The sequence below is a fragment of the Rhinopithecus roxellana genome, chromosome 3, assembly GCF_007565055.1.
Source record: "Rhinopithecus roxellana isolate Shanxi Qingling chromosome 3, ASM756505v1, whole genome shotgun sequence".
In the NCBI taxonomy this organism is placed as follows: domain Eukaryota; kingdom Metazoa; phylum Chordata; class Mammalia; order Primates; family Cercopithecidae; genus Rhinopithecus; species Rhinopithecus roxellana.
This window is the reverse complement of record NC_044551.1, coordinates 3991506-4018533: the sequence shown is the minus strand read 5'-3', so window position 1 is coordinate 4018533 and position 27028 is coordinate 3991506. Positions and strand designations below refer to the sequence as shown.

The following is a 27028-nucleotide window of genomic DNA, read 5'->3' as shown; positions in this document are numbered from 1 at the left end:
ACAAAATAAGATGCCAGTGACTGGCCCTAAAGAAATGAAGATATAGGAAAGGTCTGATAAAGTATTCAAAAATAGCTGTTTTAAGGAAGCCTACGAAACTTCAAAACAAAACAAACCAAAAAACAGAGAAACCATTCAATGAAATTAGGAAAACAGTAAGTGACTGGAATGAGAAATTTAACAGAGATTAAAATAATTAATTGTAAAAAAATCAAAGAGAGATCTTGGACTGATACATACAATAAACAAAATAAGAAATGCAATACAGAGCATCAATAGCAGAACTGATGAAACAGAAGAAAGAGTCTGTGTGCTTGAAGACAGGTAAAAAAGAAAAAATAATGAAAAGAAATGAAAACTTACAGGACTTAAGGGATGGCATCAAAAGAGCAAACATATGTGTTATTGGGAATAAAGTAGAGGATGATAAAGGGGATAGAAAGATTATCTAAAGAAATAATAGCAGAAAACTTTCCAAACTGGGAGAAAGATACAAATATTCAAGTACAAGAAGGTCAAAGGTATCTTTTCACATTCAATGCAAATAAAGATTAAAGACAAAGAGAGAATCCTGAAAGTAGCAAAAGAAGCAAATAACACATAATGGAGTTCCAATACGCTTAGCTGCAGACTTCTCAGCAGAAACCTTAAAGGCCAGGAGATAATGGGATGATATATTTAAATTGTTGCAAGAAAAAAAAAATTGCCAACCAAGAATCCTGTACCAAGAAAAGTTGTTCTTCAGAAATGAAGGAGAGATAAGACTTCCAGACAAACAACATCTGAGGGAGCTCATCACCACCAGACCTGTCTTACAAGAAATGCTAAGGAAGTTTAAGCTGAAAGAAAAGGATCCTTATGTATAACACAAAAACATCTGAAAGTATTACATTTACTAGTAAAAGTACACAGTCATATTCAGAATAATCTAATACTGTAATGGTGGTGTGTAAATCTCATATCTTTAGCATAAAGGTTAAAAGACAAAACTATTAAAAATAATAATCACTACAATAATTTTTTGTAAGATATGCAATATTAAAAGACGTAAACTGCCACACCAAAATTGAAAATATGAGATGGGGAAAGTAGAGTTTAAGTGCAGAGTTTGTGTGTGTGCATGTGTGTGTGTGTGTGTGTGTGAGATCAGAGTAAAGTTGTTATCAGCTTAAAATAGCCTGTTATAAGAAGTTTTTTATAAACCTTGTTGTAAATACAAAGCAAAAACCTATAATAGGTTCACTAAAAACAAAAAACAAGGAATGAAAACACTATTAGAGAAAATCACTTAAACACAAAGGAAGACAGTAAGAGAGGAAGAAAGAATCTACGAAACAACTACAAAACAATGAAGAAAATGGTACCAGTAACTCCTTGCCTATCAATAATTAACTTAAATATAAATAGATTAAATTCTTCAATCACAAGACATAGAATGATTAATGGATAAGAAAACAAGACCAATGTATATGCTGCCTACAAGAGACTCACTTTACCTTTAAGGGTACATACAGACTGAAAGTAAAGGTAGGAAAAAAAAAATTCCATGCTAATGGAAACCAAGAGAGCAGGATAAGCTATACTTAAATACATAAAATAGACTTTAAGTCAAAATGGTAAAAAGAGACACTGAAGGTCTTCACATAATGATACAAAGATCAACTCGGCAAGAAGATATAACAATTGTAAATACATATGCTTTCAATATTGGATCACTTAAATATATAAAGCAAATATTAATAGATCTGAAGGGAGAGATAGACTGTAATGAAATAACAGGAGACTTCAACACCCTACTTTTGGCAATGGATAGATCACTCTGACATATAAAATCAACAAAGACACATAAGATTTAATATAAAATCAACAAAGACACGTAAGATTTAAACTCTACTCCAGACCAAATGAACCGAACAGACACATACAGAACATTCCATCCAACAGCTGAAGATACGCATTCTTCTTAATTGACTATAAAACATTCTCTAGGATAGATCCTATGTTAAGCCATAAAACACAGCATAACAAATTTAAAAAGATGGAAATAATATCAAGTATTGTCTCAAACCACAATGATATAAAACCAGAAATCAACAACAGGAAGAACTCTGAAAAATTCACAAGTACACGAAAATTAAACAACATGCTCTTGAAGAAGCAATGGGTCAATGAAGAAATTAAAAGAGAAATTTAAAAATTTCTTGAGAAAAATAAAAACAGAAACACAGCTACCAAAACCTATGAGATACAGCAAAAGCAGTTCTAAGAAGGAAGTTTATAGCAATAGATGTCTATATGAAAAAAAGGCCTCAAATACAACCTAATGTTGTTATCTCAAGGAACTACAAAAGCAAGAGCAAAGTAAACCCAAAATTAGTCCAAGAAAGGAAATAACAAATATCATAACAGAAATAAATAAAATACAGACTAGACAAATAATATAAAAGATGAAGGAGATTTGTGAGAGAGGTGGCACCAAGATGGCCAAATAGGAACAGCTCCAACCTCCAGCTCCCAGCATGAGCGACACAGAAGGTGAGTGATTTCCGCATTTCCAACTGAGGTACTGGGTTCATCTCACTGGGGCGTGTTGGACAGTAGGTGCAGGACTGTGGGTACAGCCTAAGGAGTGAGAGCCGAAGCAGGGCAAGGCATTGCCTCACCTGGGAAGCACAAGAGGGAAGGGAATTCCCTTTCCTAGCCAAGGGAAACTGTGACACACAACACCTGGAAAATCAGGTCACTCCCACTCTAATACTGCACTTTACCAAGGGTCTTAGCAAACAGCACATCAGGAGATTATATTCCGCACCTGGCTCAGAGGGTCCAACGCCCACGGAGCCTCCCTCATTGCTAGCACAGCAGTCTGAGATCTAACTGCAAGGCGGCAGCAAGGCTGGGGGAAGGGCGCCTGCCATTGCTGAGGTAAACAAAGCAGCCAGGAAGCTCGAACTGGGTGGAGCCCACCACAGCTCAAGGAGGCCTGCCTGCCTCTGTAGACTCCACCTCTGGGGACAGGGCATAGCCAAACAAAAGGAGCAGAAACCTCTGCAGATGTTAATGTCCCTGTCTGACAGCTTTGAAGAGAGTAGTGGTTCTCCCAGCATGGAGTTTGAGATCTGAGAACGGACAGACTGCCTGCTCAAGTGGGTCCCTGACCCCCGAGTAGCCTAATTGGGAGACATCACTCACTAGGGGCAGACTGATACCTCACACTTCACACAGCCGGGTACACCTCTGAGATGAATCTTCCAGAGGAATGATCAGACAGCAACATTTGCTGTTCAGCAATATTCACTCTTCTGCAGCCTCTGCTGCTGATACCCAGGCAAACAGGGTCTGGAGTGGACCTCTAGCAAACTCCAACAGACCTGTAACTGAGGGTCCTGACTGTTAGAAGGAAAACTAACAAAAAGAAAGGATATCCACACCAAAAACCCATCTGTACGTCACTATCATCAAAGACCAAATGCAGATATAACCATAAAGATGGGGAAAAAGCAGTGCAGAAAAGCTGAAAATTCTAAAATCAGAACGCCTCTCCCCCTCCAAAGGAACACAGTTCCTCACCAGCAATAGAACAAAGCTGGATGAAGAATGACTTTGACGAGTTGAGAGAAGAAGGCTACAGATGATCAAACTTCTCCGAGCTAAAGGAAGAAGGACGAACCCAGTGCAAAGAAACTAAAAACCTTGAAAAAAGATTTGACGAATGGCTAACTAGAATAAACAATGTAGAGAAGTCCTTAAACAACTTGATAGAGATGAAAACCATGACACGAGAACTACACGACAAACGCATAAGCTTCAGTAACCGACTCAATCAACTGGAAGAAAGGGTATCAGTGATTGAAGATCAAATGAATGAAATGAAGTGAGAGAAGAAGTTTAGAGAAAAAAGAGTAAAAAGAAATGAACAAAGCCTCCAAGAAATATGGGACTATGTGAAAAGACAAAATCTGTATCTGGTTGGTGTACCTGAAAGTGATGGGGAGAATGGAATCAAGTTGGAAAACACTCTGCAGGATATTATCCAGGAGAATTTCCTCAACCTAGCAAGGCAGGCCAACATTCTAATTCAGGAAATAAAGAGAACGCAACAAATATACTCCTTGAGAAGAGCAACTCCAAGACACATAATTGTCAGATTCACCAAAGTTGAAATGAAGGAAAAACTGTTAAGGGCAGCCAGAGAGAAAGGTCGGGTTACCACAAAGGGAAGCCCATCAGACTAACAGCGGATCTCTCAGCAGAAACTCTAGAAGCCAGAAGAGAGTGGGGGCCGATATTCAACATTCTTAAAGAAAACAATTTTCAACCCAGAATTTCATATCCAGCCAAACTAAGTTTCATAAGTGAAGGAGGAATAAAATCCTTTACAGACAAGCAAATGCTAAGCAATTCTGTCACCACCAGGCCTGCCCTACAAGAACTCCTGAAGGAAGAACTAAACATGGGGAGGAACAACCGGTACCAGCCACTGCAAAAAACATGCCAAAATGTAAAGACCATCGATGCTAGGAAGAAACTGCATCAACTAATGAGCAAAATAACCAGCTAACATCATAATTACAATATCAAGTTCACACATAACAATATCAACCTTAAATGTAAACGGGCTAAATGGTTCAATTAAAAGACACAGACTGGCAAACTGGATAAAGAGTCAAGACCCTTCAGTTTGCTGTATTCAGGAGACCCATCACACATGCAGACACACACATAGGCTCAAAATAAAGGGATGGAGGAAGATCTACCAAACAATTGGAAAACAAAAAAAGATAGGGGTTGCAATCCTAGTCTCTGATAAAACAGACTTTAAACCAACAAAAATCAAAAGAGACAAAGAAGGCCATTACATAATGGTAAAGGGATCAATTCAACAAGAAGACCTAACTATCCTAAATAGATATGCACCCAGTACAGGAGCACCCAGATCCATAAAGTAAGTCCTTAGAAACATACAAAGAGACTTAGATTCCCACAAAAAAAAATTTTTTTTTTGAGATGGAGTCTCACTCTGTCGCCCAGGCTGGAGTGCAGTGGCCAGATCTCGGCCACCCCATCAAAAACTAGGCAAAGGATATGAACAGACACTTCTCAAAAGAAGACATTTATGCAGCCAACTGACACATGAAAAAATGCTTGTCTTCATTCACCATCAGAGAAATGCAAATCAAAACCACAATGAGATACCATCTCACACCAGTTAGAATGGCAATCATTAAAAAGTCAGGAAACAACAGGTGCTGGAGAGGATGTGGAGAAATAGGAACACTTTTACACTGTTGGTGGGACTGTAAACTAGTTCAACCATTGTGGAAGACAGTGTGGTGATTCCTCAAGGATCTAGAACTAGAAATACCATTTGACCCAGCCATCCCATTACTGGGCATATACCCAAAGGATTATAAATCATGCTGCTTTAAAGACACATGCACACGTATGTTTATTGCGGCACTATTCACAATAGCAAAGACTTGGAACCAACCCAAATGTCCATCAATGACAGACTGGATTAAGAAAATATGGTACATATATACCATGGAATACTATGCAGCCATAAAAAAGGATGAGTTCATGTCCTTTGTTGGGACATGGATATAGATGGAAACCATCACTCTCAGCAAACTACTGCAAGAACAGAAAACCAAACACCGCATGTTCTCACTCACAGGTGGGAATTGAACAATGAGAACACTTGGACACAGGGTGGGGAACATCACACACTGGGGCCTGTTATGGGGTGGGGGAAGTGGGGAAGGATAGTATTAGGAGATATGCCTAATGTAAATGTTGAGTTAATGGGTGCAGCACACCAATACGACACATGTATACCTAAGTAACAAACCTGAACGTTGTGCACATGTACCCTAAAACATAAAGTATAATAATAAAAAAAAAAAAGTTGAAGGAAATGAAGAGTTGTTTTTTGAAAAGAGAAATAAAATTGACAAACCTTTAGTTAGACTAACTAAAAAGAAAAAAGAGAGTAGATAAAATCACAGATAAAAAAGGAGACATTACAACTGATACCAGATACACTTCAGAAATACAAGGGACCGTAAGAGACTATTAGGAACAACATCATACCAACAAATTGGATAGCCTAGAAGAAATAAACTGAATTATGAAGAAACAACAAATCTGAGCAGGCTAATAAGTAAGAATATTAAATCACTAGTAAAGAGTCTGCCATCAAAGAAAAGTCCAGAGCCAGGTGGCTTCACTGATGAATTCTACCAAACTTTAAAGAAGTACTAGTATAAATTCTTTCAGACTCTTCTAAAAACCTGAAGAGGAAATACTTCCAAAGTCATTCTACAAGAATAGCAATAACCTGATACCAAGATGACACAGGAACAACAACAAAAAAGAAAACTACAGCCCAGATGCAGTGGCTCATGCCTGTAATCCCAGCACTTTGGGAGGCCGAGGCAGGCAGATCACCTGAGGTCAGGAGTTCGAGACCAGCCTGGCCAACATGGTGAAACCCCCATCTCTACTAAATATACAACAACAACAACAACAACAACAACAAAAACTGGGTGTGGTGGTGCTTGCCTGTAATCCCAGCTACTCGGGAGGCTGAGGCAGAAGAATCAGTTGAACTCAGGAGGTGGAGGTTGCAGTGAGCTGAGATTGTGACACTGTACTCCAGCCCGAACAATAAGAGCAAACTCCATTTTAGAAAAAAAGAAAAAAAGAAAAAAGAAAACTACAGGCCAATAGTCCTAATGAACATAGATGTAAACATCCTCAACAAAATATTAGTAAATCTACTCCAATAACTTATTAAAAAGATTACTCACCATGATAAAGTGGGATTCATTCCAGGGATGCAAGGATTTTTCAGCATATGCAAGTCAACAAATGTGATACATCACATTACCAACATGAAGGATAAAAAGCACATGATCACTTCAAGAGACACGTAGAAAGCATCTGTCAAAATTCAAAACCCCTTCATGATAAAACTCTCATCAAATTAGGTATAGAATGAATGTACCTACACATAGTAAAGGCCATATATGAGAAACGCAAAGCTAACATCACACAGAATGGGGGAAAAGTGAAAAGCTTTTCCCCTAAATCTGAAATAAGAAAGGATGCCCACTTTCACTCCTTCTATTCAACACAGTACTAGAAGTCCCAACAAGAAGAATTGGTCAAGAGAAAGAAATAAAAGACATCCAAATTGGTAAGGAAGAAGTTAAACTGTCCCTACTTGCAGATGACATAATCTTATAGAAGACACTGAAGACTCAAGCCAAAAACTATTAGAACTAGTAAAAAAATTCAGTAGTTGCAGAATATAAAAATCAATATACCAACACCAGTAGTGTTTCTATACACTAACAGCGAACTAATTTGAAAAAGAAGTCAAGAAAACAATCCCACTTATGATAGCTATATAAAAAAATACTGACTGGGCGCAGTGGCTCATGCCTGTAATCCCAACACTTTGGGAGGCTGAGGTGGGTGGATCACCTGAGGTCAGGAGTTCGAGATCAGCCTGGCCAACATAGCGAAACCCTGTCTCTACTAAAAATACAAAAGATTAGCTGGGTGTGGTGGTGGGCTAGGGAGGCTGAGGCAGGAGAATCGCTTGAACCCAGGAGGTGGACGTTGCAGTGAGCCGAGATTGCACCAATGCACTCCAGCCTGGGCAACAAGAGCGAAACTCCATCTAAAACACACACACACACACACACACCCCAAAAAAACCCCAAAAAACTTAGGAATAAATTTATCCATGGAGGTGAAAGATCTCTACACTGACAACTGTAAAACACAGATGAAATAAATTAAACAAAAAATAAACAGAAATACATCTGTGTTCGTGAATTGGAAGGATTAACACTGTTAAAATATCCATACTGCCAAAAGCAATCAACAGATTCAATGCAATCATTATCAAAATATCAATGACGTTCTTCACAGAAATAGAAAAAACAATCCTAAAATTCATGTGGAACCATAAAAGAACTTGAATAGCCAAAGCAATCCTGAGAAAAAATAACAAAGCTAGAGGCATCACACTCTAGCTGAGATCTGACTTGAAAACATACTACAAAGCTACAGTAACTTAAACAGCATCATAGTAGCATTAAAACAGACACACAGATCAATGGACAGTATACAGCCTAGAAATACATCCATCCATTGAACAGCCAACTGATTTTTGACAACAATGCCAAGAACACACATAGAGAAAGGATAATCTCTTCAATAAATGGTATTGGGAAAACTGGATCTACAAATGCAGAAACATGAAAGTAAATCCTCTCTCTCACCATATACAAAAGAAATCAACTCCAAATGGATTAAAGACTTAAATATAACACCTGAAACTAAAAATCTAGTAGAAAATGACAAGACAGAAGCCCCGTGACATTGGTCTGGGCAATGGCTTTTTGGATATGACCTCAAAAGCATAGGCATCAAAAGCAAACGTAGATTAATGGGATTACATTAATCTCAAAAGCTTCTGCACAGTAAAGGACATAAGCCTCAGAGTAAAGAGGCAACCTATAGAATAGGGGGAAATATTTGCAAACCATATATATTTGATTAATATCCACAACATATAAGCAACTCAACTCAAGAGCAGGATAATATATAGCCCTATTAAAAAATGGGCAAAATACCTGAAAAGACATTTCTCAAAATAAGAATTACAAATGGCCAAGAGAGGTACACAAAAAAATGCTCAGTATCAATAATCATCAAAGAAATATAAATCAAAACCACAGTGAGACACACCTGTTATAATGGCTTTTATCAATATGACAAAAGATAATAAATGTGGCAAGGATGTTGGTGGGAATGTAAATTAGAACAGCCATTATGAAAAACAGTATAGAGGTTCCTCAAAAAATTAAAAATAGAACTACCACATGATCCAGCAATCCTACTACTGGGTTTATAACAAAAGGATATGAAATCAGTGTGTCAAAGAGATACTTGCACCCCCATGTTCACTGCAACGTTATTCAAAAGATATGGAATCAATCTAAGTGTGCATCAATGGATGAATGGATATGGAATCAAGATATGAGATCAATCGAAGTGTGCATCAATGGATGAATGGATAAAGAAAATGTAGTGTACATATACAATGGAATACTATTCAGCTATAAAAAGAAGAAAATCCTGTAATTTGTGACAACAGGGATGAACCTGGAGGACATGATGTTAAGTGAAATCAGCTAGGCACAGAAAGATGGATACTCCATGATTTCGCTCATATGTGGAATCTGAAAAAGTTGATCTCTTAGAAGTAGAGTAGATGGTGGTTACCAGAGGCTGGGGTGGTTAGAAGAAAGGGGGTTTTGGGGAGATGTTGGTCAAAGGATATATAATTACAGTTAGACAGGAGGAGTAAGTTTAAGAGATCTATCAGCATGGTGACTACAGTTGATTATGATATACTGTGCTATTGAAAAATGCAAAGACAGTGGTTGTTAAGTATTCTTATTGCAAAAATAACCATGAGATAATACATTTGTTAATTAGCTAGATTTAACCATTCTATAATGTATATATTCTATTTACTTCAAAACATCATGCTGTACATACATATGTACCATTTCATCTGTCAACTTTATTTTATTTTATTTATTTGTTTTTTTTGAGATGGAGTCTTGCACTGTTGCCCAGGCTGGAGTGCAGTGGCGTGATCTCAGCTCACTGCAAGCTCTGTCTCCTGGGTTAACGCCATTCTCCTGCCTCAGCCTCCCGAGTAGCTGGGACTACAGGCGCCCACCACCACGCCCAGCTAATTTTTTGTATTTTTAGTAGAGATGGGGTTTCACCGTGTTAGCCAGGATGGTCTCGATCTCCTGAGCTCGTGATCCACCCGCCTCGGCCTCCCAAAGTGTTGGGATTACAAGCGTGAGCTACCATGCCTGGCCTGTCAACTTTAAAATGAAAAAAAAAGAAATTACTAAATGGAAGGACTGGTTCTCTCTGATAGCTCTTTAAAAATATGAAGACAGTGTGTTTTCCCTTAAAGTAATCTTTTCTGGTATCAACTGTTAAGTATTCTATGTAGGTCAGTTTCTGGGATACCCTAGTCATCTATGCATGAATTACTTTTACTTTGATCAAGTCCACTCTAAAATGTATTATCCATTTTCAACACACTATTTTAGATATGGACTTATCTAAATATTTCTAGATATGGACTAGAAAAAATCCAAAGGGCATGAGACTCACCTTTAAGAAGGAAAGAAAAATGGAATAGAACCACATGAACAATTTATATATACATTCAGTACCATTTATATTTATCACATTAAACTTTGACACACATTCCCAGTTACTCTTCCAGAGTGATCCTGTCACTTCTCCACTCATAAGCCTTCAGTGGCTTTCCATCTCATCCAGAGAAAAGCCTGAGCCCTTACAAAGGCCTGCAGGGCCTGTATGCTCTGGCACCCTAGTTCCTTCTGTTCCTCATCTGTTATTCCCTTCATATTCCAAGGCAAGAACCTCTTAGCTCTTCCTTGTGTATCCCAAGCAAGTTCTCGCCTCAGGGTCTTTGTACCTTTTTTCTTTCTCTGACTAGAATGATATCCCTCAGCAAACAACTGATGAGCCACTTCCCCATTTCCTTCAGGCCAAATGTCACCTTAGTGAAGCCTACCCTGACTGCCCTATGTGAAACAGCAACTCCAACTTCCCAATATTTCCTGTGCTCCTTTCTTTGCTTTGCTTTTCTTCAGTCTTTACTCAATCTAATATATAATTTATCCATCTGTCCATCTATTAATTGATCGATGCCTTTCATCCTCTTGCTGAAATGTAAGCTCCATGAGGATAGGACTTTTCCATGTTTTACCCACTGCTGTCTAATACTGCCTGGCAAATTAAATGCTAATTATTATTAGCACAGTATCTGACATATAAGCTCTCAATAAATATTAGCTATTATTATTATCACCAAATTATAAGCTTTTAGCAGTTTATTCTGAAAATTACTAAACCATAGGCATACCTGGTAAGACTACAACATACATAAAAACAAGTACCAGAAATTAATAGCCACATAAGAATACAGCATCTTCAAAATATATTTATTCCAGTAGTATTAATAGTCACATAAGAATATAGCACCTTCAAAATATATTTATTCCGGTAGTATTAAATAAAGTACTACATATTCTAGCACCATAAAATTCATTGTGAATTTTGCTTACAAGTCATATATAGTACAGGTTAAGTATCCCCATCCAAAATGATTAGGACTAGAAGTATTTTGGATTTTAGAATATTTGCATTACTGCCTGAACATCCCTAATCTGAATATGCAAAATCTGAAATGTTCCAATGAGCACTTCCTTTGTGTGTCATGCTAGCACTCAAAAAGTTTCAGATTTTGGAACATTTCAGATTTCAGATTTTCAGATTAGGGATACACAACCTATATAAAATTTGATTACTTAGCTTAATATCTTTAATTTATATCAGTAGTCCTCAGTCTTTTTTTCTGTACTACACTTTGCAGTCCCATTGAGAACAGTTTTCTCTACTACACTTTGCACTCCCATTGAGAACAGTGGCTCAGTAGAACAGTGATTCTCTGCTAAGTAGGGGCAATGTGGTAGGTAGTGGGTAAGGGTGGGTTGTCTTGAGTTGAGAATTACTAGTCCACGTAATGGAAACACATTTTTAAAAAGAGCTGTCATTCAAAGGGAATAAATGAGTTACGTATATATAAAAAAAAATCAAGTGTATGTCACATATCCATTTCTTAATTTATACCCAAATATATACTTAAAAATCTCTTACAAGTGTGTTTTCTCCATTGGAACTATTCCAGAGCCTCATTCGATTATCTGTACCAACAGTGAGGAGGTGAAGCCCATCACTTGTAAAACATAAGCCATTAACTTTTCCATTATGAGCAGTGTTTGCTGCAATGAAAAATATAGTTCAGTTTATCTGTTCTTGTATTCAGGACATATTTAATATTTGATGATATAATTATTTAAACATATTAAAGGACAACTACTTGAGTTACTTAAAAAATGTAAGTAGATTATACTTAAAATTAACCAACTCTTTAGATTATTTGAATAGGATAAACTATATAAATCAGAACCATAAAAATAGAGGAAAACAAGAAAAAAGGGAAAAAATTTCTGCCAAACATACTTTTTTTTTCCAGCAAGGAAGCTGTGCCATGAAATTCAATTAAGTGTGTAGCTTAACACTAAAATTTAAAATTAAATGCCTTTCATCTCTCTTATATAATATTTTTTATTGCTAACCAAAAAATAATTCCATGGACTATTAAAATCAATAATTCTAGTGTATTCCATTAAAAAAAAAAAAACCTTAACAGGAAGGATGACTGTTGTAGTCTCAAAATTTATATCACTTTCAAAACTTAACAAGTTCGAGAAAGCATAATTCTAAAACAGCCTAATTAATTTAAAAACATATAGAACATGTTTTATATAGTTTACATGTTCATAAGGTTTTTTAAAAAAACCATATAAATTCTAACATATGAAATATATTAGGATGAACTATATAAAACCTTTGATTGTTTTATATAGTTTTTTAGTTTAAAAATACATAGTTTTTTAGTTTAAAAACTATATAAAACAATCATAGGTTTTATATAGTCCATTCTAATATATTTCTGGTCCAGAATTAATTCTATACCAAAATTTCTACATAGGAATTAAATTCTACTGTAAAAATGCAGTTTAGGTACTTTGTCACATGGATTGCAGCTGACTCACATTTAACACAATTTTATGTTGATACAATGGCCACAAAATGTTACTATTTCTGTAATTTATTGTGACTTTTTAAATGGCATTGAATTTGTATAGTTGGTCTCAATGGAGCAAAAACAAAATAAGTAAAGCAAGTTAATTCAGAAAAATTTCTACTTTTGAAAATTTGGGGGCAAATGAAACTGCCATTTTTATTTGTATCTTAAAGAAAGAGAATCATAAGTTTTTTTTACATAAATTAAGAAAGTGATATATGATGAATGCCTTTTTAAAAAATGATAAAGTTCGCAATTTGTCAATATGCATTTATTATTTGGCTTCAATTAAAAATGTTCAATGTGAAAAAATACTATCACCGTCGTATTTCTTCATTAACATGTTCTTCCTTACCTGATTCAACAGCTTGTGACTTTTTCCCATTATGCTGATCAAGAGTAATCAAACATCCTGATGCTCTTCTCACATCCCATAATTTTACTCTACTATCAGCACTGAGAATAAAGAAGTGTTACATTGACATATGTAGCTAGGACAATGACTGTACCCCTCACCCACCTTTCTAGTTTTACGGCACACAGAGGTCTCGTTATATAGGTACGTATGTATTCATACATTAGGGTTGTTGAATTTTCGCCTTTTCAGCAAATATTCAATAGTCACAATAGCTCAAATTAGTGAGTAAATAGCAAAAAAAAAAAAAAAAAAAAAAAAAAAAGTCACCTTTCTTTTCCAGATAACAAGAACAAAATTGTGCTGCTTTTTTGTACCGTTTTAAATTACATGAGCATCTTTTCTCCCAAGGACCAGAAAGGCTTGTAGCTTGTTCCTAGTAAGTTCCTTACCATACCTTCTCTACTGCTTCTTATCCAAATGCTGTCAAGACAAGCAGTTAACTAATTTCACTTTGCTCAAGAATCTATTTGCTATGATTTGGTGTTTTTTTCCTTTTTATATAAAAAACGGTAAGAGTAAGGTGAATAATGAGGACAATGCATTTCCATTTGGTTTCCTATACTCAAATCAATCTTTGCCATATATGTGAGAACTATATTTAATGTTGCCTAGAAATTAAACACTTACTTCCATTTTCTTTCAAGTAAGCGAAAAGAAGAAAAGTAAATCTATGATCAGACATCTATTTCAGCTTCTAGATTATTTCTAAAGAAAAATGCCCGGCAATCCGATGTGCTCCTAATCAGTTCAACTGATGCTATCATGTCCTCACAAGGACCTCAACAATATTGTAACCCAGGGGGCTATCAATGTCATTTTAATGAGAGAGCACTACATTACATTTTTATAAGCCTATTTTTTTATTTATAAGTTTAAAAAAAATATACACACAGGGTGTACTGGTTTCTATAATCTCGATTCTTTTCACAGATGACCATCAAACCTAGCCAACTGGAATAGTCAGCAAAAAGCTAGCATTTCCCATTCTTAAGTTGGTTTTCTTTCTTTCCAGGTGAGAGAAATGAAATCAGTATGAGGATTTACGTTTCTTCTGAAACAGATTAGATTTGAAAATATCCAACTTTTAACACTGATTACTAGGTCCATTCTGGTACTGATTCAAATTCCTGGAGTATTCTTATAATTGAAAGCTTCTTAGCTCTCCTCTTATCTGATGAAAACCAAGTTAAGCATGAAAATGTAAAATCCACCCAAGCATAACCAGCACCTAGTTCCTAACCTTCATACCTCTTTAGCCAGTTTTCTTATGGCTACATTATAGACCTTGCTGCACGTTAGAAATGGTAAATTTCAACATCACATTCTGCCAATTATTAACAGAAGCTTTTCTGGGGCCTAAACTGTGGCAGGGAGCGAGGGCTGGCAACTTAAAAAAAAATCCAGACACAGATCTTTATAAAATTAATATGAATAGCTTTTGTAATAATTCTTCTTCTACTTAAAGCTTTATGAAAATATATCAAAATATTTGATTACTACTTCCTATCCCTTCAGTTTTTAAGTTTTCTTAGTCTAACTCTCCTACTTCATTAGATCCTTGATCCTTCCTACAAGCCTTTTTGTGATTTTATTTTTTTCCTTTTACTCACTAAATTTACTCAATTCTAAATTTTCAGGCACTGAGGTACTTTACTCTAGACACTGAAAATTGTTAAGCCTCTTTCATTTAATGTTTTAATTTCTGTGGCTTATTACAGCTGTGCTCTACATCTTCAGCTGAGAACAACTGCCCAGTAATCCTATGTGCCCTTAATCAGCTCCCTCACTCTTTCAATCTATTATTCCAGATCCATACTATCTTTCCTCAAAATTGCATCCTCATTCCTATATTTTCAAGAGGTGACATCAAGTTCTACTCCACTAAAAACCAAGAGAAGCCATTAAGTCTGAATTTCTTGAGCTTCTCTGCCAAAGCTACAAACTTAACTGTATCCACGTTCACCTCTTCCTTTTTCCATTTAGTCTCACAGTGCTCTTCATGTGCCAAACTAGGTGTCCCCTCCACCCTCATCTGGACCCTTGATACTAATCACTTCTGTGTATTCGAGGACCTAATGCACCAATTATTCCCTCCATTTCTTATCTTCACCTGTTTCTCTCTACTGGTACTCTTTCCCCAGCATATAAATATGCAATACTCTTTTTCTCCAGCAAACAAATAAACCTCCCCACATCTTTTGATCCTCTCAGAGTTAAGTGATCCTGCTTTCTTTTCCTATATTACTCCTTCCAGAGACGTACCTCTATTAAAGCATTTTTCAGGATGCCCTGTAATCACTGATTTTTGACTATATGCCTCATTAGATCATTAGATTGTTGGCTTTTCGAAGCCTTAGTTACCTGTGTCCCTAGCACAATGCTTGGCATGTGGGAGGAAGTCATTAAATATCAGAAAATTGAATCAATTAATGTGTGGATATATCACATTCAAAAGAATTCCAGGTTAAAGATAATGCATAAAAATGCTCTATTTAAAAATTTGCACAGTGTTATACTTTTGTGTGTGAGAATGACACAACACAGTTCCTCTGTGTTCTAAGGTGAGACACCTTGAAGGTGGATAGGATTAGATTTAGAATACAAAGGAAGACTTCTTCTGGTGACATGAATTAAAATTTCTAACTCAATACTTCATTTTAAAGGAGTGAATTCATAATTAAATATGCTAAAATACATACATTACATAAATGTAGACTTTTCAAAATGCTTATTCTTAATTACTAACTTCAAAAGCAAATAATTTTACCTTGCTGTTGCCAAGATATAGTCATAACGTGGTGACCAGGAAACTGCTAATATTTCTTGTCTGTGACCTGCAAATATAACTATATGAAAAGTCTTGCAAGATATCCGAAAAATCAGAAGATAAAGTGCCAATAATTTTGACTGATTCTGAAGAAAGTGAGGCTAAACACTCAATGTGAATAGATATGGTCATTTCTCAGATTTATAATAATCTACATTTCAATGCTAATGTGAAGTTTACAGGAGTATTTCTAACACATGGTATTTTATTGTAAAAGAACTAGTTTTGCTTTGGAAAAAACAGAGTTAAGTAAGTCTTTCTTTTTAAATACAGTAGTTAGCCTATGGCAGTAAATCCATATAACTCAAGCTCAGTTACTATAATAAAATACACAAGATAAACATTTTAAAGGATAAAAATGTTTCCCAATTTCTCATAAAGTTATAAGAGAAAATTACTTTAATTCATGATTGTAGAAAAGCATTTATATAAAATGGTTTTTTCTAGAAAGTACAGGTGATAAGTTCAAAGGGTAAGTGATTTCAATATTTTAATTCACTTTTACCTAACTGAACTATTCACATAAGACATTTCCATCTGCTCAGCTTATATTAATAAAAATTCATAATAATGTCAAAAATGCTACCCATCTCACCAACTTTTCTTAATATATGTTATATGTTTCTTTGAGATGACTAAAAATATATAAATTATATTCTATCTTTTCATTGCTTAGAATTAGACAATCTAATACTGATAAAAGTAGCAAGAATAATTTAAATACACCTTTACCAAAGAATTACTTCAATACATTTTTCTAAAATGTTTTTACTGAGAAAAAATGTACCTAAATATTAAGAACAATATTTACTCATTAGCCAGAATATTAAATAATACATGAGACAAATACACTGATGTGTGTTGCGTTAGTTTTTTTAAATGTAGAAATAACACAAGATTTTGAGTTAGAACTATTTTTCTTATCGTTTGAGCTTCCCCAATGACCACTGTTCACATAAATGTCTTTTCAGTGGTTCCGTTTTATAAGAATAATGCACGGAAGGATCTTTATTTCCCTGCTGACTTTTAACAACTAGCACAAAGTACATCAGTCATGTCACTTACAAAGAATACATTGTTAGTAACGTTTCTTTTTATTGGATTGTTTACTCAAAGTAGTTGCTGTTTGAAATAAAATAAAAATACCCTGTAGAATGTGAGAACAGGATCCAGACTTCAAGTCACAAAGTTGTACTTTGGGTCCTCTAGTACCAACTGTAAAAACAGAACCGGTTTAATTTTATCATAAGTCATCATCAAAAGGAAACAAGACATTATCATTAGTAATCATGACATTTTCACTGTATCCACGCAGAAATATAAAGATATAAGCCAAAAATACATTGTCATTTTTAATGTTAAATTTAGAAAAGTTATTTTAACTACAGTTACATTTTAGTAGTAAGAAACCTCTATTATTCCATTTATTTTTTATTCTGAAATAATTATAGATTTGCAAGCAACAGCAAAGCTAGTATAAAGAGAACTGTGTACCCTTCACTAGGTTTCCCCAATGATTATGTGTGAGCTTACTAAAACACAGTATCAAACCCAGGAAATTTATATTGGTAAATGTGTATGTATGTATGTACAGGTCTCCATTTTATCACATCAAATCATTGTATTTTAATAGCTTAGTTTTTCCAAGTTAATGATATACTTCCAATCACTAGTAACAGATTCACGGAAACTCGACACAGACTGAAAGGACCTCAAAGACAACCTAGTTCCTAGCTCTTCTTTACAGATAAAAGAGCTGACTGATATCCAGAGGTAGAGACTCACGTGGTGCCACAAAAATAATGAATCACAGGGCCCAGATACCTGATACCAGAAAATCATTTTTTCTCCCTTATAATATGAAGATGTTTGTTGCAGGTGCTTTTATATAAATTGATGCTTAATTTGAATGACAATCTTAGAGAAAGAAATAATTTCCTTGTTTTATTGTGTCAAATTGGGAAAGTTGCCAAATTTTATTCATGCAAAATCTCTGAAACTTCGGTGGTTTAAAAGGAACTCTTTAGAGGACAGAAATATGCTCTTATTCTCTGAATCCTGGCCACTAGCATAGTGCTTGCCTTGCACAATATCTGTTGAACTGAATATAAATAGTACATATATATATAAAGAATTGTGATATTCCTGTGGGTTAAAATGTCTACATCAAAACTAACTAGAAATAAAAAGGGAGAAAGATTTCAATATTTCAAAAGACAAAAGAATACACTTACAAACCTGCTACCAAACAGTGCTTGGTGGAGACTGGAGACATATGATGACTATAAACTGTTTCCTCAAAATTAAATACATCTGCAGTCTGGTAATCAAAAGACATTAAAAAAGTATCAGGTTTAAGTAAAAAAGCAGTAAGACTTCTATTTACTTTTCCCTAAATTTGTAGCTATTTTTAAATTGACTGTTAGCAATTCAACTTAAACATAGGAATGTAATACCCCAAAAAACCTTGATAATTTGAAATCCTGTCATTTACAACATTCTTTTCCCTTCTATGAGAAAAAAATATGTTTTCCCAATAAATCCCACAAATTAAGAAAATACAAGTATGTGGCTTACCATATTCCTTTCCACCCAACCTGGTGGGGAGAGAGCTCAGCATCTACATGGATGATGTAGTCAACACTACATGGATGATGTATCTCAGTTCCATATAACCTGAGCTACCACACCCAGGACACTGTCACTATCTAGAATTGCCCCTTCTTTGAAATCATATATTTCAGTTATCTATGACCACAATCTTCTATAATTTTCAGCTTTTCCCCACCAAATACTCTCAAGAAATTCGAATAAACTCTGGAACCCCTATCAGTTCCTTTCATCTACTTCTCTTACTCTCCAGCTTGGATTTCAAAGTCCAATACCAATACCAAAGTCAACTGCCAATATCTGCAATTCCTTTGCTAATATTCTTCCATTTGTCAAGACTTCAACCCTGGGTGATTCCAAATGTCTGCCTTCTCTGTACTTACATCCAAATTGATCTACCTTAGGGGTTGGTAAACTTTCTGTTAAAGTCAGATGGTAAATATTTTAGGCTTTCAGGACCAACTACTCATCTCTGTCACTGCAGTGTTAAAGCAGTCATAGACAGTAAATGAACATACTGTAACTGCTTACCAGGTTCTTTCTGCCTGCTGCACAAACAAAACCAATTCATGAAGACCATGGCATTGCAGTAAAGAGTTTAACTGATGCAAGGCTGGCCGTGCCAAGTGGGAGATGGGATTTATTAACATTAATCAATCTCCTTGAAGTCTTGTAGGTTAGGGGTTTTTCAAAGGTAGTTTGAGGGAAGGGGTGGGAGTGGTTAGGCAATGAATGGGTGCTTGCTGTTGACTGGTTGCGGGTGCAACCATAAGGTGTGGGGAATGGTCCTCTTGTGCACTGAGCCACTTTTGGGTGGGGCCACAGGGGCAGTTGGCAGGTCCAGGTGGTGCCACAGGTGTCAGACGTGAAAAAATCCTGAAAAGATATCTCAAAAGGCCAATCTCAGGTTCTGCAGTTGTGATGTTATCTACAGGAGTAATTGGGGAAGTTATATATCTTGTGACCTCTGGAATAATGGCTGGCAATCATTTATGTCTCTTTAATTATTTATTTATCTATTTTTGAGACCAGGTTATGAGACTAGCTAATTTTTGTATTTTTGGTAGAGATGGGGTTTTGCCATGTTGCCCAGGCTGGTCTCGAACTCCTGGGCTCAAGCAATCCACCCTTCTTGGCCTCCCAAAGTGTTGGGATTACAGGTGTGAGCCACTGCTGACCCTGTATCTTAGCAGAATTCAGGCTCCTCTACTCCTCCTAGTCTGGTGGTCTCTCATTAGCTTTACAAAGGTGGCTGAGTTTTGGAGAAGGGCTATTATCACTTAAACTATAAAATGGCTGGGGGCAGTGGCTCACCCCTGTAATCCCAGCACTTTGGGAGGCCAAGGTAGGTGGCTCACTTGAGGTCAGGAGTATGAGACAAGCCTGGCCAACATGGTGAAACTCTACTTAAAATACAAAAATTAGCTGGTCGTGGTGGCGGGCGCCTGTAATACCAGCTATATGAGAGGCTGAGGCAGGAGAAATCGCTTGAACCCAGGAGGCAGAGGTTGCAGTGAGCTAAGATCATGCCATTACACTCCAGCCTGGGCAACAGAGTGAAACTCTGTCTCAAAAATAAATAAATAAGTAAATAAAATTAAAAAATAGAGTATTAACTAAATGTCTTCCAAAGTTAGCTTGGCCAAAGTCCAGGAATAATTAAGGCAGCTTGAAGGCTAAAGGCAAGAGGAGGTGTTGGTTAGATCAGATCTCCCCTACTGTCACAATTTTCTCACTGATATAATTTTTGCAAAGGCAGCTTCAATATTTGTGTCCAAAACCTACTTTATTTACAAAAAAAGGCCATGAGCCAGACTTGCCCATGAGCCCAGACTTGGCCAATCCCTTGCTCTACCCAGGTAAAAAATCTTATAATTAGGGCAGTGTGACATCACTATAAAAGACTATTCATTTCCTCTAGATTTCAGTAATGACTGCCAGTCCCACTATATTTCACTAGTATTCTCTGCAGTATTCCTCAGCTATTTCAAATCTTCTCCACAAATATACCCACTCAGTCACAACAGGTAATCTGATCTTTTATTTCAAGGAGAAAATAGGAGTCACTCAATCAGAATTTCCTTAATGTCTTACCAACAAACCTACAAACACATTTACTTCTGATCTTTTATTTCAAGGAGAAAATAGGAGTCACTCAATCAGAATTTCCTTAATGTCTTACCAACAAACCTACAAACACATTTACTTCTGATCTTTTATTTCAAGGAGAAAATAGGAGTCACTCAATCAGAATTTCCTTAATGTCTTACCAACAAACCTACAAACACATTTACTTCCACTTATCCTTTTTCCTTCTTCACTCCTGTTATCATAGAAACATGATTCCTCCCCCCCACCTTTTTTTTTTTTTTTTTTTTTTTGAGACGGAGTCTTGCTCTGTTGCCCAGGCTGGAGTGCAGTGGCACAATCTCAGCTCACTGCACCCTCTGCCTCCCGGGTTCAAGCGATTCTCCTACCTCAGCCTCCCGAGCAGCTGGGATTACAGGTGCCCGCCACGATGCCCAGCTAATTTTTGTATTTTTAGTAGAGATGGAGTTTCACCATATTGGCCAGGCTGGTCTTGAGATTCCTCCCCATTTTTAACGTTAATCCCCCTACTTGTGTTCAGATTCCCTTCAGCACTGTCAGAAATCTCACCCTATAGATTATCTTCTGGGTATTTATAACCTCTGTCCCCACTGGCTCATTCCCAACAGCACTAAAAGTTCAAGTCTTTTTCATCTTAACACCCCTTCCCTAAGACAAAAACAAAGAGCCTTTTCACCCTACATTCTCCCTAATCTTTCCTCCTCTTCAAATCCAAACTTTGGCTATCTCTAATTCCTTATCTCCCATGTGTTTCTCAACTAAATTGCAATCTTATTTTTATTGCACTACTCTAAATCATACTACTCTTCCAATATTACCAATAACCTCCTCATCTGATTTAATCTGTTTGTAGCATTCAACACAGCTGATTACTCCCATCTTCTTTAAAGCAATCTTTTACTGGCTTCCATTGTATCATATATTCCTGATTTTCCTCTTTCTCTCCTTGGCTACATCTTTTCATCACCTTTAGCAGACTGTGGTTTCCTTTTTCTGTCCTATTTATCTTTGTCTTCAAGGTTTTGTTCTATGCACCCCTTTCAATTGCCACTTGTATGTTATGGATTAAGTATCCCTTATCCAAAGTAACTGGGACCAGAAATGTTTCAGATTTCAGATTTTTTTTGGTTTTGGAATGTTTGCATTATACTTACTGGTTGAGCATTCCAAATCTAGAACTCAAAAAAACTTCAAATTTTGAACTTCTGGATTAGGGACACTCAATATGTAGTGAGGCACAAATCTGTATACTCAGTGTAGACCTCACTCCTGAATTCTGGGTATGTATAGATCGATTCCTGGATTATCTTCATTTGGATTTCCCGTAAATCCCTCAAACTCAACAAATCAAAAATTGAACTCATCATTCCAACCCTTCCCTATCTTAGTAAATAACAATATAATCCACCCAATTGCCAAGCTAGAGAACCTGGGGTCATTCCTATATATATATATATATATATATATATGCTTATATATATATAAATAATGGCTTTGTCAAGATAAAATTCACATATCATACACCTTGGAACCCATACAAAGTATCACTAGTGATGCTGCAAGTGGTCCCAAGAAGTAGAGAAAAGTCATGACATTACAAGAACAGGCTGAATTGCTTGACATGTACCATAGATTGAGGTGTGCAGCTGTGGTTACCCACCATTTCAAGATAAATGAGTCCAGCATAAGAACCATTGTAAAAAAAGAAAATTTGTGATGATGTCACTGCAGCTATGCCAGCAGGTGTGAAAACCTTGTATGTTTTGTGAAATACCTTTGACCTCTTATTGAAAATCCAGCTTTTATGGGGGGGCAGGATTGTTAAAAGAAAGGCATATCGATATATAGACTCTAATATGACTTTTAAAAAGCAAAGTCAATATAGTCATTATATGACAATGTGAAGCCAAAGGAAGGTGAAGGATCTAAAGCTGGAGAATTTAATGCCAGAAGAAGATGGTTTGATAATTTTGGAAAGAGGTTTGGCTTTAAAAAAGTCAAGATAATAGGATAAGAAGCTTCTGCCCACCAAAAGGCAACAGGTGAGTTTCCAGATATCATTAAGAAAATCATCGAGGACAAAGGATATCTGCCTGAACAGGTTTTAAATGTAGACAAAAATGCCCTATTCTGGGGGGAAAAAAAAAGCCACAAAGGACTCTTACGATATGGACCCTTTGATGATATGGGCTCTGAAACTAAAGTAAATAGTGGAAGAAGGATCAGTACCGTAACAGAAACATTTTTAGAGAAATAAAGCAGAACACACAGAAATTACGACGTATTTCCATAGTTATACCAAGTGTGCCTGCCTCTTTCCAAATCTTCTTACACCTGTTGCTACCCTACAGACAGCAAGGTCAACCCCTCCTCTTCCTGCTGCTTCTCCTCAGTCTACTCAATGTGAAGATGATGAGGATAAAGATCTTTATGATGATCCACTTCCACTGACTTAGTAAATATATTTTTCTTCCTCATGATTTTCTTAACAACATTTTCTTTTCTCTAGCTTACTTTATTGTAACAATACAGTATACAGGCTGGGCATGGTGGCTCACGCCTCTAATCCCAGCACTTTGAGAGGTTGAGGTGGGTGGATCAACTGAGGTCAGGAGTTCAAGACCAGCCTGGCAAACATGGTGAAACCCTGTCTCTACTAAAAATACAAAAATTAGCCAGGCGTGGTGGCACGCGCCTGTTGTCCCAGCTACTTGGGAGGCTGAGGCAGGAGAATCACTTGAATCCAGGAGGCGGAGGTTGCAGTGAGCTGAGATCACGTCACTGCACTCCAGCACGGGTGACACAGAGAGACTGTCTCGAAAAAAAAAAAAATAATAATAATAAAATACAGTATATATTACATATAATATATAAAGTATGCGTTAATTGACTGTTTATGTAATCTGGAAGGCTATCAATTAACACTAGGCTATTAGTAGTTACCCTTTTGGGGGAATCAAAAATTATATATAGATTTTCAACTGTGATGGGGATCAGCTTCCCTAATCTCCACAGTATTCAAGGGTTACCTGTATTATCATAAATCAAATTATTGTCATGAACGGGTACATTTCTTGATTCTCCTGTTTCACTGTGTGGTATGTGTTTTTCTTTTTTATTTACACCAATATCACATTGCCTTAACTAGTATAACTTTACAGCAAGTCTTGATAGCTGATAGTGAAGTCTTCCAACTTCACTCTTTTTCAAGAGTGCCCTGCCCTTTTGCATTTCCATGTGAACATTAGAATTAGCTAGTCAATTTTAAAAAAGAAATCTTGTAAGAGTCTAATAGAAAATGCATTGATTCTATAGATCCGTTTGGGTAGAACTGATATTTTTACCACACTGAACCTTTTAATTCTTGAACATGGAATATCCCACATTTATTTAGGTCTTAATTTCTCTCAATAATGTTTCTAAAGTTCTCTGGGTATTCGGAATAGTCTTGTATATTTTTCATTAAATATATTACTAGGTACATGATGATTTTTGATGCTATGGTAAACAATACTGGTTTTGAAATTTCATGGAATTCAGAAATATAATTTACCTTGTATCCAGAAAATTTACCAAATTTACTTATAGTAATTCTAATAATTTGGCTATAGATTCTTTTGAATTTTCTACATTCATAATCATGTCTTCTGTGAATGATAGTTAAATGCTTCCTGTCCAGTTTCTATCCCTTTTATTTCCTTTGTTTGCTTTATTGCACTGACGAGGACATTCAGTATAATGCTGAACAGAGGAAATAATGGGGATAATGCAAAGGGAAAGCTTTCAACATTTTACCACCAAATTTAATGGTTGCTTTAGATTTTTTTTAAAAATAGATACTTTTTATCAAATTAAGGAATTTCTCTTCCATTCCTAGTATGCAGAGAATTTTATTTTTATGTCTTTTTAAAAATTATACTTTCAAGTTCTAAGGTACATGTGCACAATGTGCAGGTTTGTTACATAGGTATACATGTGCTATGTTTGCTTGCTGCATCCATTAACTTATTTCTCCTAATGCTATCCCTCAGCTGTCCCCCGCCCCACGACAGGCCCCAGTGTGTGATGTTCCCCTCCCTGTGTCCCAGTGTTCTCATTGTTCAATTCTCACCTATGAGTGAGAACATGCGGTGTTTGGTTTTCTGTCCTTGCGACAGTTGACTGAGAATGATGGTTTCCAGCTTCATCCATGTTCCGGCAAAGGACATGAACTTATCTTTTTTTATGGCTGCATAGCATTCCATGGTGTATATGTGCCACATTTTCTTAATCCAGTCTATCATCGATGGGACATCTGGGTTGGATCCAAGTTTTTGCTATTGTGAATAGTGCCACAATAAACATATGTGTGCATGTGTCTCTACAGTAAAACGATTTATAATCCTTTGGGTATATACCCAGTAATGGGATGGCTGGGTCAAATGGTATTTCTAGTTCTAGATCCTTGAGGAATTGCCACACTGTCTTCCACAATGGTTGAACTAGTTTACACTCCCACCAACAGTGTAAAAGTGTTCCTATTTCTCCACATCCTCTCCAGCATCTGTTTGTCTGGACTTTTTAATAGGGCCTTCTAACTGGTGTGAGATGGTATCTCACTGTGGTTTTGATTTGCATTTCTCTGATGGCTAGTGATGATGAGATTTTTTCATGTGTCTGTTGGCTGCATAAATGTCTTCTTTGAGAAGTGTCTGTTCATATACTTCGCCCACTTTTTGATGGTGTTGTTGTTTTTTTTTCTTGTAAATTTGTTTAAGTTCTTTGTAGATTCTGGATATTAGCCCTTTGTCAGATGGGCAGATTGCAAAAATCTTCTCCCATTCTGTAGGTTGCCTGTTCACTCTGATGGTAGTTTCTTTTGATGTGCAGAAGCTCTTTATTTTAATCAGATCCCACTTGTCAATTTTGACTTTTGTTGCCATTGCTTTTGGTGTTTTAGACATGAAGTCCTTGCCCATGTGAATGTCCTGAATGGTATTGCCTAGGTTTTCTTCTAGGTTTTTTATGGCTTTAAGTCTAACATTTATGTCTTTAATCCATCTTGAATTAATTTTTGTATAAGGTGTAAGGAAGGGATCCAGTTTCAGCTTTCTACCTATGGCTAGCCAGTTTCCCCAGCACCATTTATTAAACAGGGAATCCTTTCCCCATTTCTTGTTTTTGTCTGGTTTCTCAAAGATCAGATGGTTGTAGATGTGTGGTGTTGCTTCTGAGGCCTCTGTTCTGCTCCATTGGTCTATATCTCTGTTTTGGTACCAGTACTATACAAAACAGTAACCAAAACAGGTTACTGTACCCTTGTAGTATAGTTTGAAGTCAGGTAGCGTGATACCTCCAGCTTTGTTCTTTTGGCTTAGGATTGTCTTGGCAATGCAGGTTCTTTTTTGGTTCCATATGAAATTTAAAGTAGTTTTTTTTCAATTCTGTGAAGAAACTCATTGGTGGCTTAACGGGGATGGCACTGAATCTATAAATTACCTCGGGCAGTATGGCCATTTTCACGATATTGATTCTTCCTGTCCATAAGCATGGAATGTTTTTTTTTTTTTAATTATACTTTAAGTTCTAGGGTACATGTGCATAACGTGTAGGTTTGTTACATATGTATACTTGTGCCATGTTGGTGTGCTGTACCCATCAACTCGTCAGCACCCCTCAATTCATCATTTATATCAGGTATAACTCCCAGTGCAATCCCTCCCCCCTCCCCCCTCCCCCTTCCCCATGATAGGCCCCAGTGTGTGATGTTCCCCTTCCCGAGTCCAAGTGATCTCATTGTTCAGTTCCCACCTATGAGTGAGAACATGCGGTGTTTGGTTTTCGGTTCTTGTGATAGTTTGCTAAGAATGATGGTTTCCAGCTGCATCCATGTCCCTACAAAGGACGCAAACTCATCTTTTTTTATGGCTGCATAGTATTCCATGGTGTATATATGCCACATTTTCTTAATCCAGTCTGTCACAGATGGACATTTGGGTTGATTCCAAGTCTTTGCTATTGTGAATAGTGCCGCAATAAACATACGTGTGGATGTGTCTTTATGGCAGCATGATTTATAATCCTTTGGGTATATACCCAGTAGTGGGATGGCTGGGTCATATGGTACATCTAGTTCTAGATCCTTGAGGAATCGCCATACTGTTTTCCATAATGGTTGAACTAGTTTACAATCCCACCAACAGTGTAAAAGTGTTCCTATTTCTCCACATCCTCTCCAGCACCTGTTGTTGCCTGACTTTTTAATGATTGCCATTCTAACTGGTGTGAGATGGTA

At 36.5% G+C, this 27028-nt stretch overlaps 1 protein-coding gene across 2 annotated transcripts in view; it reads right to left on the bottom strand.

Moving 5' to 3' along the window:
* ERCC8 (ERCC excision repair 8, CSA ubiquitin ligase complex subunit) overlaps positions 1-27028 on the bottom strand; it is an 82837-nt gene that overhangs the window by 18876 nt on the left and 36933 nt on the right. For both annotated transcript variants that reach the window (XM_010387986.2, XM_030927888.1), the window contains 5 exons: positions 18274-18355; positions 17182-17250; positions 15976-16042; positions 13146-13246; positions 11797-11921 (listed from right to left, as the gene is read on the bottom strand). In XM_010387986.2, coding sequence (XP_010386288.2) covers positions 11797-11921; positions 13146-13246; positions 15976-16042; positions 17182-17250; positions 18274-18355 — 444 coding nt within the window. The remainder of the gene's footprint in view (positions 1-11796; positions 11922-13145; positions 13247-15975; positions 16043-17181; positions 17251-18273; positions 18356-27028) is intronic.